Source organism: Tachypleus tridentatus, chromosome 10 (genome assembly GCF_004210375.1).
Source record: "Tachypleus tridentatus isolate NWPU-2018 chromosome 10, ASM421037v1, whole genome shotgun sequence".
Taxonomy (NCBI): Eukaryota; Metazoa; Arthropoda; class Merostomata; order Xiphosura; family Limulidae; genus Tachypleus; species Tachypleus tridentatus.
Genome location: NC_134834.1, coordinates 179534138 through 179546960, shown reverse-complemented (window position 1 = coordinate 179546960; position 12823 = coordinate 179534138). Strand labels below are relative to the sequence as shown.

At 35.4% G+C, this 12823-nt stretch overlaps 1 protein-coding gene across 3 annotated transcripts in view; it reads right to left on the bottom strand.

The window, feature by feature from the left end:
* Positions 1-12823, bottom strand: part of LOC143231042 (ecotropic viral integration site 5 ortholog-like) — a 36090-nt gene that overhangs the window by 5895 nt on the left and 17372 nt on the right. Inside the window, exons 7-13 of one of the 3 annotated variants that reach the window (XM_076465536.1) lie at positions 12145-12242; positions 11953-12013; positions 11622-11675; positions 10077-10244; positions 8979-9104; positions 4165-4335; positions 2849-2992 (exon numbers count right to left, since the gene is read on the bottom strand). In XM_076465536.1, the coding sequence (XP_076321651.1) occupies positions 2849-2992; positions 4165-4335; positions 8979-9104; positions 10077-10244; positions 11622-11675; positions 11953-12013; positions 12145-12242 (822 nt within the window). The remainder of the gene's footprint in view (positions 1-2848; positions 2993-4164; positions 4336-8978; positions 9105-10076; positions 10245-11621; positions 11676-11952; positions 12014-12144; positions 12243-12823) is intronic. The other 2 variants (XM_076465537.1, XM_076465538.1) reach the window with 2 other exon arrangements.

Sequence of the window (12823 nt, the reverse complement as noted above, 5' to 3'; positions counted from 1 at the left end):
CACTTATATTATCGTATTTTAATAACTGATTATAAATAATTTCAGAGTATCTGTATATAAAACAGTTTAAATAGTTTAATACTTTAAAGTAAAATATACGCGAAAATAATAGAGTTAGGTGATCTTTGATCAAAAAGATATTACCTTTAGCATAAATTATTAACCAGTGAATAAAAACAAGAAAGCAGGAAAAACAACTTTGGTAAATCAAATTTAAAGAAACTTGTTGAAAACCATGTATTTTTGACACTTTGGTTTATATCCTCCCTTGAAAATTAGATCCTTTTGTCGAAATCGGTTGAGTTTAATTAATGTGAGCCCGGCATGGCCTGGTGTTTAGGGTGCTTGACTCATAATGTGAGGGTCGAAGGTTAAAATCCTCGTCACACCAAACATGCTCGTCCTTTCAGCTCTGAGGCTTCATACTGACGGTCAATCTCTCTATTCGTTAATAAAATAGAAGCCCAAGCGTTGGCATTTGGTGATGACTAGCTACCTTCCTTCTAATCTTATACCACTAAATTAGGGGCGGCTATCGTAGATATCCTTCGTGTAGTTTTGCGTGAAATTCAGAAACAAAGAAATAATTAATTAGAATCGCACTTTATAAAAATGATGTTCTAGGTTCAATATTGTCCTTGACTATTCTTAGCTTGATGGCTATTATTATGCATTATTGCCTGACACTATATTTTCCATTAATAAGCTTTAGGAAAAATGGTGATCAATCTTAGACCACACATCTAAACATACTTTCCATATACTAACTGTTAGTTGTTAGCTTCAAAGATTAGTTTCAAGCAGATAAAATGAATAAAAGTCCATTTAAGCTGCATTACTACACTTGAAAGACGAATGATCGAACAGTACTGCTGTAATTCCTGTTTCTTCAGCCAGTCTTTTCACTGAAACAACTATTAATTTTCAGGAGCCCAGCATGGCCAAGCGTGTTAAGGCGTGCGACTCGTAATCTGAGGGTCGCGGGTTCGCATCCCCGCCGCACCAAACATGCTCGCCCTTTCAGCTGTGCGGGCGTTATAATGTGATGGTCAATACCACTATTCGTTGGTAAAAGAGTAGCCCAAGAGTTGGCGGTGGGTGGTGATGACTAGTTGCCTTCCCTCTAGTCTTACACTGCTAAATTAGGACGGCTAGCACAGATAGCTCTCGAGTAGCTTTGTGCGAAATTCCAAAACAAACAAATTAATTTTCAGTGTTAACTGAAAACTGATGGAAGGTACCTGTTTCCAATAAACTTTTACACTGGTGGTGATATGAAGTAGGCTAAACCACATGTGCTTAAGTATTTAAAGTAATTGTGAAATATGATCTGGATTTCCACTAAAAAGTTTAAGACAGATTATTGCTTGAAATGGATGGAATTAGGGACAAGAAGTGAAACGTCTGATGATCAGCTTAGATAGTTTGTTGCTCCACATCCCTAAAACATTTAGCTGAAGTGGGATTTGATGATCAAAACACGATTATGTTTCAGATTTAGTTTTGCAGATAACTGGAGGCCAGGTTCAAAGTGCAAACGCATAAACCACACAAAAACTCATCTGTTTACAAGAATGAGCTCAGAAGATGGCGTTGAAAGACATTACTGAGCATGCAATCTGTTAACCGATGTGATTATCTTAATAGTAAGGTATACTACCAACCAAACCAATGCAACAGCATATGGGTCTCAAAGATATCACACTCCTGGTTTGAGATTCTGACATTGAAGTGGACACTTGAGCAGAAGTACAAGTTAACAACGTTGTGTGAGTTTGTGTCAAATGAACCACTATAGTTCATGACACGCCAAAACACCAAGCAAGTGTTATAGTGGTTCATATGCTACAAAGTGTCATGTTTCATTATAGGTCAAAATAGTTTCCCAGGTTTATTTGCTATGGTTGTACTTCTTATGCAGAAACAATTGTTATTCCAAAAGAGGCTAAAGTGCGAATAATGGTGCCTCCATTTAAATTGTGGTTATCCAGTCGCTAGGTGTGAAATTATCAATATTCTGTAACGATACAGGAACAGTGAGTCAAAATTGCATTGTAGCTGATGCCACATCAAATGCAAAGATAACTGGCAAAAATTAATCCCATATATCAATAATTACGAATTGACATAAAGCACTGTCTGTATTAGATAAGGATTTTATGAGTGAATTCATTGGTTTAAACACTGGTATATGCTTTTCCACATCAAATTATCTGTTCACTCACATTATAACGCCCCCACGCCTGAAAGGGCAAGCATGTCTAGCGCGACGGGGATGCGAACCCGCGACCCTCAGACTATGAGTCGCACGCCTTAACACGCTTGACCATGCCAGGCCCTGTAGTAGCGAAACTGAAGAAATTTTGTCACAGATACATGGCACTACAGAGTTTGCAATTGTATATGAAAACCATACACTAATACATATTAAACACTGATACATTTAGAGCTCTTATTATTTATTATGTTTAATAAAATTTAAGAAACAAATAGATAGATAATCATGAATCAAATTAATGCCTTAATATATATTTGGAAAAACGAAGTGAGTAATTATTAAATCAGTAACTTGCAGTTAGAAAATTCCACACCATATGTACAAGTACGTCAAACTATTGGGAATGATTACCTACGATAAAATTTACAGAGTTTCTAATGATCAGTCAGTGGTTTTATTTGAACAAAGTAAAACAGAACTAAGAGATAGGATTTGTACTCATAAATTCTATTTTCTGTTTCTACTTACTGCTTCTATTGTACAAACATTTGAAGAAATATGCAAACCATATTTCTATAATATGGTTTGGAGATAAACTATTTATTTAATGAACGTAATTTTCTCACAAACCTCATAATTTCCATTTGTATTTTTCCTTTGTTCTTCCTTCTGTTGATCTGGGATATTGTTGTTTTTTTCTGCTGTATCCAGCTTTTCCTGTAGCTGTTTTATTTCTTCTTTTTGTCGTCGAATCTGGTTCAGATTAACCTGATTCTATTGACACATAGAAAATAATTCTTCTTATGTTGTGATGATTTTGTTCTTTTGATATCATTAAAGGATGTTTAACTTTGTCATTAAACACAAATTTGGTGTTTAAATGAAAGATAGATTTGCAGTTTAAATAAATTTAAGTGCGACTCGTAATCCGAGGGTCACGGGTTTGCATCCCCGTCGCACCAAACATGCTCGCCTTTTCAGCCGTTGGTGCGTTATAATGTGACGGTCAATCCCACTATTCGTTGGTGAAAGAGTAGCCCAAGAGTAGGCAGTGAGTGTTGGTGACTAGTGGTCTTCCCCCTAGTCTTACACTGCTAAATTAAGGACGACTAGCGCAGATAGCTCTCGAGTAGCTTTGTGTGAAATTCAAAACAAATAAACAAAATAAATATAAATAAAATCTTGTCAGTACTTGACATCTGTTAAAATGTATTAATTTGTGATAATAAGTGGACCTCACCATTTTAGGCTATTTTGCTTCAAACCTGATGTAACAAAATGTAGCACTTACATAGTATCCAACTTCAAAGACATCAGAAAAAATTCTCAAAACTGATTCATGACTTTTTTTGATATTTAAAGCATGTAATTTTGCACTAATCGACCCGTAGAACGTTATACTGAATGTAAATAAGACAACAGTAAATGACAAGGTGAGTAAAAGTTATTCAGTCTGCCAAGTTCTGTCCTCATACCAACAAAATCAGCAAACACACACACACACACAAAGTTTTTATTCCATAAGCTATTTAATAATGTTAAAAATCAGGGTACGATACCTGCAATTAGTAGAATACAAATTGTCTGTTGTGTATCTTTACGCTTAAACACAACCAAAGACATTTTTCACCATTAATCACATCCAGGAAAATTGTGATGAAATTGAAACATACCGACAGGGAAACATTCATCAATATTGTAACCCTAACACAAAAGAGGAGAATTGTGAAAAAACAAACCTAAATATTCGAGGTAAAGTCGAAAGCAACATGCTAGCTTTTTTCAGTGTACCCCTCAAACATACTTATATAAGATTATCCAAGTTTATTAATAGTAGCTCGTTGCTAATACTTTTGAAGGCAATACCTTACTCACGTCAATTGTATATATAGGAAATATCTATTCTTTCGTACATTAGTACTACACACAGAGAGAGTATTTCTTACCTGAATTTCTAACCCCTGCACTTTCTGTCTCAGCTCTTTCACATCAATCATAGCATCTGTTTCGCGAAGCTTTGTTGATAGTAAATCTTTCTGCAAATGAGCGATCATTGTTTTCTCTTGTTTTTCAGACGTTTCTGACAAACAGTTAGCTTCAGGCTTAGAAAGTTGCTGCTGAAACAATCGAAGAAAAACGACCTACATCTAAAACATATTTGTGTAAAAACAACTACATTTCTGAATTTAGTGCGGAAATTAAAGTATAATAATGTATATTTTGGTTAATAGTAAAACCTCATTTAGCAGTATGACGTATACTTACACAGAAGTTTCTAAGACGCTAATAAAGGTTAAGCAATAAATAAATTATTTTGTATATATTTGATTAAAATGGATAAAGTCTACAAATTTTTGAAACACACAATATAAATCATTATTGTTACACGTGGTGCTTAAACATTTTTACAAACTTTGAAAGAATTGAGATACACCAGACTAAGCTTTACCAGATATACCAAACTAAGCTTTACCAGATATACCAAACTAAGCTTTACCAGATATACCAAACTAAGCTTTACTAGATACATCAAACTAGCTTTACCAGATACATCAAACTAAGCTTTACCAATATGTATAAATTAGATTATTTAAAATTCATATGTTTAGATTTCTCTTAATGTTATGTGCACTTCACCTTTACAAACATTTAACTAGCAGACTTATGATTGTCACTACGTTTCTTCATTGGTTCTATGAGTAGCAGTGTCAAGCTCTCTGTAAGGCACTACTCACAATTACACATATGTATAACACAAATAGTCTTGAAAACGAAGGTATTTCTATTCAAATTTCAGATGATTAAGGGTCCGGCATGGCCAGGTGGTTAAGGCACTCAACTCGTAATCCGAGGGTCGCGAGTTCTAATCCCCGTCACACCAAACATGCTCGTCCTTTCAGCCGTGGGGCCGTTATAATGCGACAGTCAGTCCCACTATTCGTTGGTGAAAGAGTAGCCCAAGAGTTGGCGATAGGTGGTGATGACTAGCTGCCTTCCCTCTAGTTTTACACTCCTAAATTAGGGACGGCTAGCATAAATAGCCCTCGAGTAGTTTTGCGCGAAATTCAAAACAAACCAAACCAGATGATCAAGAACAAGAAAGGGTTTGACAGTAGCGACACCTCTAACGTTCATTTGTTGTTGTTTTCTATCATCTCACCACAACGGTTATCTTCTCAAATAAAGGTCAAAATTAATGTTAAGTGTCTGATGAGAGATGAAAATGAATCTTGTTACGAAAAAAACAATAAACAGCTTTACAAAGATATTGTAAGTTCAGAGTTCTCCAATCATACAACATTTGCATATTAATATAACTAACATGTTTTCTAATATCTTTTGGTTTTTCCGCTACTTCTTTGTTTGTGTGGTGGATAGTGAGGAGGAAGTACTATTTATTTGTTTAAATCTCAAAAAATTCTTTCTTTTCTTATTGTATTATTAAACCTCTAAAACGTATTCTACCTAAAATGATAAGAACTTGATCATCACCTACAGTTTGATGTGATGGCTGAAATGATCATATGATCGAGTTTTCTGCCTTCATCAACATAGGGCAGGACAAATAGGATGACCACCTTTAAATATGTCGTGTTGGTTCACCATCATACTGTAAAACATTTCGCTGAGAATACCTTTACTTGATAATGTTGGAAAAATAAGCATAATTTTCGGTTGATCTGAGTATGTATGTATGATACACACGAGTACATTTATTTATAGGAATTTATGGACTGGATGTAAAAAACTTTAAGTTTTGTTCTTAATCTCTGTGTAGCAAAATAAGGAGTAGGAACAGGTGTATCAAAATGTTTGTTGCTCTGCAAGAATATTTTGTGGGTTTGATATAAAACACTCATTCCTGTTTGTTTTGGAGTTTCGCACAAAGCTACTCGAGGGCTATCTGTGCTAGCCGCCCCTAATTTAGCAGTGTAAGACTAGAGGGAAGGCAACTAGTCATCACCACCCACCGCCAACTCTTGGGCTACTCTTTTACCAACGAATAGTGGGATTGACCGTAACATTATAACGCCCCCACGGCTGGGAGGGCGAGCATGTTTGGCGCGACTAGGGCGCGAACCCGCGACCCTCAGATTACGAAGCGCACGCCTTAACGCGCTTGGCCATGCCAGGCCCACTCATTCTTATAAACATAAAACGCTCATTCTTATAAATATAAAACACTCATCTTATGTTGGGTTGGTCACTGTCTAGTACTCTAAATAACTGGTCTATTGAGCTTGAAGATTTACAATAGGTTGAATTGCACGTCTCTGTGGAAGTAATAAGTAATGAGTAGAAAAGCTTAAGTCCCCCGTTAGTACAGCGGTAATTCTACGGGTTTACAACGCTAAAATCAGGGGTTTGATTCCCCTGGGTGGGCTCAGCAGATAGCCCGATGTGGCTTTGCTATAAGAAAACACACAGAAGAGCAAAGATGATGCGTTGTGGGGTGTGAATAATTTTATTCTTCATAAGCTTTGTTGTGTCAATACCAAACATATGTGACTGGAAATAGGACGGAAAGATAACATTATAGCTAAAATGGCAGTAATATAACAATCTAACATTGAGTAACAGCCATTGTTTTCTAAACTATAAAACTGATTTGTACCCCTGGAACTACCATAAAGTCAGAATACGCTGCGAATGACAATTAACCACATAGCAGAAATTGGGACATCAAAAGGCAGTGTGTTTGTGTTTTCTTATTGCAAAGCCACATCAGGCTATCTGCTCAGCCCACCGAGGGGAATCGAACCCCTGATTTTAGCGTTGTAAATCCAAAGACTTACCGTTGTACTAGCGGGGGGCTCAAAAGGCAGCTAATTTTGTTTTGGAAACGTGAAAGGTTATCCGGGTTAATGTACCTGGTTTTCATGTGATTAAAATAGCTTCTGTAAATTTTTATTTTTGTCGCAAGTCGTTATTTTTATTGATTTTAATCAAAATGTTTAGCTAGGTAAAGACCATTTTTTCTCTTTTTATCTTTGCAAAAAGCCATGATTAACATGGTTGATTTCTTCATAACAATTTGGAATAGTTAAAGTATTTGCATCGTTGTAACACTGATTACTTCACTAGTTATATTTAAATATAACTACATGACTATAAGTGGTTGTTCTAGATGACTATAAGAGGGATATTTCATTAATGTGGCTGCATGACCAGATAAATGGTGTAAGTTTCCCTATCATTGTAAATATGTATAAATACAAATGGACTATACACACTGAATATTTACATTGAACATATCTTCTCTCAAACAGTTCCACTTACCTGTTTCCTTACTAAACTCTACCATATTTGATTAACACCGATCTTTAATACATAACATGTCTTTTCTCCGACAGTTCCACTTACCTGTTTCCTTACTAAACTCTACCATATTTGATTAACACCGATCTTTAATACTTAACATGTCTTTTCTCCGACAGTTCCACTTACCTGTTTCCTTACTAAACTCTACCATATTTGATTAACACCGATCTTTAATACTTAACATGTCTTTTCTCCGACAGTTCCACATACCTGTTTCCTTACTAAACTCTACCATATTTGATTAACACCGATCTTTAATACTTAACATGTCTTTTCTCCGACAGTTCCACATACCTGTTTCCTTACTAAACTCTACCATATTTGATTAACACCGATCTTTAATACTTAACATGTCTTTTCTCCGACAGTTCCACATAGCTGTTTCCTTACTAAACTCTACTATTTTTTATTCACACTGAACGTATCCTCTCTTACACAGTTCCACGTAGCTGTTTCCTTACTAAACTCTACCATATTTGATTAACACCGATCTTTAATACTTAACATGTCTTTTCTCCGACAGTTCCACATAGCTGTTTCCTTACTAAACTCTACCATATTTGATTAACACCGATCTTTAATACTTAACATGTCTTTTCTCCGACAGTTCCACATAGCTGTTTCCTTACTAAACTCTACTATTTTTATTCACACTGAACGTATCCTCTCTTACACAGTTCCACGTAGCTGTTTCCTTACTAAAATTTACCAATTTTGGTTTGCACTAACTGTTGTGTATGGTATGCTACTTTCGTAAGTTATTACAGCATTAATGTCCGATCATATATATATATATAAATTACTTTTAAATGCATCACTACTTGATTACCGGGTAGATAAAAAGAACTGACTAAGAGACTTCAATTTGAGATTATTCGTACATTCATGTAAGTTCAACTACCTTCTCGTATCCTCACTAATATACAAGAAAAATGTGTTATGTGAAAACTTCGAAACATAACTTCACACGTGCGTCAGTGAGCATAGAAGCTAATAGCTTAAAACTTATGTTCAAGTCTACCAGCGGCTGTTGCTAGAAAATTAGCACTAGATTAGTTTTTATCTGGAGAAAGAAGTTTATAATTTCACTATATTCAGATGAATAAGGTTACATATACGGTCAAGTGAAGTTTGACTTAGGATTTTAAAAACAAATCAATGTTTTTGACTAAGAATCTTTAGGTTTAGAAATAAATATTTAAACTCTTACTATGAAAAACGTGCCAAGATTTTATTAATAACATCATCTTCAGCCGATCATTTGTAAAGTTACCCAATAATGCGTGTAGACCAGTGATTCTCAACCAGTGTGCCGCGGCACACTGGTGTAGACTAACTTTAAATGAAACGTTCCTTCTTTTTAGATCATAAAAATCAGGCGATAAAACACTTTTAAAAATATCTCGGAAAGATAAACCAGTTAGGTTTTTTTCTTTACCTCCCACATCAGCTGAAGATCTGTGATTTGCTGTCGCAACTCTTTCACGGCTAGTCGATCCTCAGCCTCTCGTAGTTTACTGGCAATATAATTATCAGGTGTATTTTCTCTCAGTGTCTTATTGACCTGAATATCAAAAGAAAGAAAAAAATTGAGGTAAATTTTATGTCACTGTGAAATATGTGATTAAATAAAAAGGAAACCTGTAATATTTCGGGGGGGGAGTATGACAAAATTTGGTTTTTAAAGTAATACCTGGAATTCATTGGCTTGTTTGGAACTTGAGGTGAAATAAGCATGGTTATGACATAAAAACCAACAGTAGATTTTAGGCAAATATTAACACTAAACGAAATGTATTACTATCAACATAGAGGCCCGGCATGGCTAGGTGATTAAGGCACTCGACTCGTAATCCTAGGGTCGCAGGTTCGAATCCCCGTCACAATTTAAGCAATATCAAATTATAAATATTGTGATAATTTCTACATTCGTCCGGCATGGCCAGGTGGGTAAGGCACTCGACTCATAATCCGAGGGTTGTGGATTCGAATCCCTCTCACACCAAACATGCTCGCCCTTTCAGCCGTGGGGGCATTGTAATGTGACGGTCAATCCCACTATTCGTTGGTAAAGAGTAGCCCAAGAGTTGGCGGAGGGTGAGAATGACTAACTGCCTTCCTTTTAGTCTTACATCGCAAAATTAGGGGCAGCTAGCACAGATAGCCCTCGAGTAGCTTTGCGCGAAAATTCAAAACAAACAAACTTTCAAGCTAAAGAAGAACCACAAAGAAACAAGTTGTGGTTTTAAAAAATACTTTTTTCCCTCAAATTTAACACACAACGTTATATGTACACACGTGTGAGCAAAAATGCTTTGAGTAAAACACGTAACTGAACTCACTATTTTTGGAAAAAGGTAATTCTAATTACTTCATATCTAATGTACATATGCATACGTTTTTAGTCATTTAATAAATATGGGATGATATCTTAACTTATTTCTCTCCATAATAATGTATTAGCAGTATTTTGTGCATTACGTTTTGGACAAAAGCTGTTGTTGAAGTTTAAAAGAAACTTTAAAAAATTACATACCTCGTGCAATTCTTGTATTTGCTTGTAAGCGTCCTCTAGCTCGTGCCTCATTGCAGATTCTTTATCTTTCATAGCAGTAAGTTCCCTCTTAAGAACATAGTTTTCTTCTGCTTCTTGGGCTCTGCTGACCTGTCCCTGTATTAGCCTACCAGCTAGTGTTGTACTCTCCTAAGTAAATTGTAATTACAAACGAATGTTATTTCGTAGTAAATAAAAATAACCGAGTATAAAACATGTACAAGTTCAATAAACATTTAACACGATATTTGTTATATAGCTACACGTAGATGTAAGTGCTCGAAATCTAACACCTTAAAGGTTTATTTGTTTGTTTCTTGAACTTCGTGCAGAGCTACTTGAGGGTCATCTGCTCTCGTCTTCCCTAACTTTCAAGTGTTAGTCATTAATAAGTCAGTAATTACATAAAATTAAGATTTTAAACAGCAACGTTACATAAACGCACATTAAAAGCAAACTTTAAAATAACTTTGTGAATGTTTAGTGAGGAACCTACTTCAAATACACAATAACAGAAACGTTTACAGCAGGCAAGTTCTGATTTTAACTATTAGTACAAAGTCGTCATCAGGCAAAAGTTATATTCAAAAAGGCACTTGAATTCCAAAGAACGCAGCGCGGTATCCTGTGCATTCGAAGCCAGGCGTGGCCAAGTGGTTAGGGCGTTCAACTTGTACTCTGAGGGTCGCATATTCGAATCCCGTCACATCAAATATACTTGTCCTTTAAGCCGTGGGGGCGTTATAATTTGACGCTAAATTTCATTATTCGTTGGTAAAAGAGTAGCCTAAGAGTTGGCGGTGGGTGGTGATGACTAGCTGCCTTCCCTCTAGTCTTACACTGCTAAATTAGGGACGGCTAGCGCAGACAGCCCTCGAGTAGCTTTGCGCGAAATTAAAAAACAACAACAAAGGAACAGTGTTGTGCACTACTTTCTCTTGAACAAAAAAAATGTTGCTAAATTTATTTAAAATCGATAAACAAATAATGACACAGGATAAACAGTAACAGGAGCTGTGCCCATGAGCCCACAATAAGGCTAAATCATTCAGGGAATCCCCATTCTCAACATGTTTCTCCATGTGTATAAAGGATGCAAATAATATTCATTTTAACAGCGAGAACTGCATCTATCTCAGATCACCTTCAGTACGAACTTTATTTGATATTTCAAAAGTCTTTTTTCTCTTCCATTTTGAAACAGTTCTACTAACTTAACTCTTCTTCCAATTCAAACAGGAAACAGTGTTACACATTATTCAGAACTGAAGCTTATTTAAAGAAAGCGACTCTTTTAAATCCTCCAAGTTAAGATCTGAATACTTAAATCAGTGATGGTCCACCACTTGTGCCTCCTTCAAGAAAGGTTGAACCTTGGACTTTTTGTCCAAGTGCTCTACTAACTGCGCATAGTATTAATTGTTTCCAAAGCGCTTTTCAACAACTCAAACTGCCATGAGAGCAATGAAAACGACTAATAAACTTTCATTATTGTCTTAAAAACTGCAATTAAATGAAACAAATTACCTTCTCTAAGTTTTCCGTTCTTTGTCTAAGTATTCTATTCTCTGTCCTTAATCTCTGGAGGAAACAAAAAGAAACAAGAAATAGTTGTTACTTCATCTGAAAAAAGTTTCCACAGAATTTGTCTGGTTTTTATTTTATTTTATACAAATAAAATTGTTTAAAACGAAAATTCCTGGTTTTAATACAGGCTTAAATCCAGAAGAAAGTAAATTGTGTTTCCACAAATATCACCTGTGTAGCCAGCAAGTTTTCAATCCCAGTTTTAATATATTTACTTCACTTTGACATAGAATGTTTACCTGACTTCCCACACGAACGACTAATAACTTACTCGCATTTCTATCATTTCCTCATGTTCTCTTGCTTTTAAAGATGAATATTCTTTTTCCAACCTGAAAGCAAAATGTCCTCCTCTGATTGAAAAGGAATTGTTTTTCGTGTAGTCTAAGATACTAAATGCAATTCAGTTTTGTTTTTCTTAATATTCATATTATACTTCTACCAGACCAAAAATCATACTTACTTTTTCATTTTTTTGCTGTTATACTTGATTTGCAATGCCATGTTGATTATATAGTTGGGATCAGTTTCACATTTAGATGGCATTTCTTTCTGAAAATACTACAACAATGCAGAAATGATAATGTATACATTATAAAGAAAGGAAAGGACCATTGCAAAATCTAATAAATATTATTATTAAGTGACATTAAACCAGGAGAGATGTACAGAGGTTGAGTAAGTGATATTAAAACGATTTAGGCGCCTCGTTAAACCATTCAAAACCACGTCGCCACGACAAGGATCTTGAAAATAGCTTTTCAGGATACTTTCCATTGCAAAAGACACTGTAGTAAAACTGTCATGTCCAACGCACACCACTTCTTTCCATAAGCTACATAGTGTATCCGTAAGATGAATTTTTAGCACGGTTTTCAACAGCCAAATTTCTTATAAATACATATACGTTGCATCTGGTAATTTTGCCCGTATTTATTTTTACGGAATAGCATGTATATATGTTTCATTTTCCAGTTGCTTGAAATATGCAGTGGTTGATCATATATGTTGTGAAAGCAGTTTGTACTCACGTGTCTTATATAGCTTTTCTCGATAAAAATCATGCTTACTTATCTCCTATACTACTGTCTGGCACACGTGGATGGCTTTTGTTACTCTCCTTTGTGTTCATGGATTCGCAA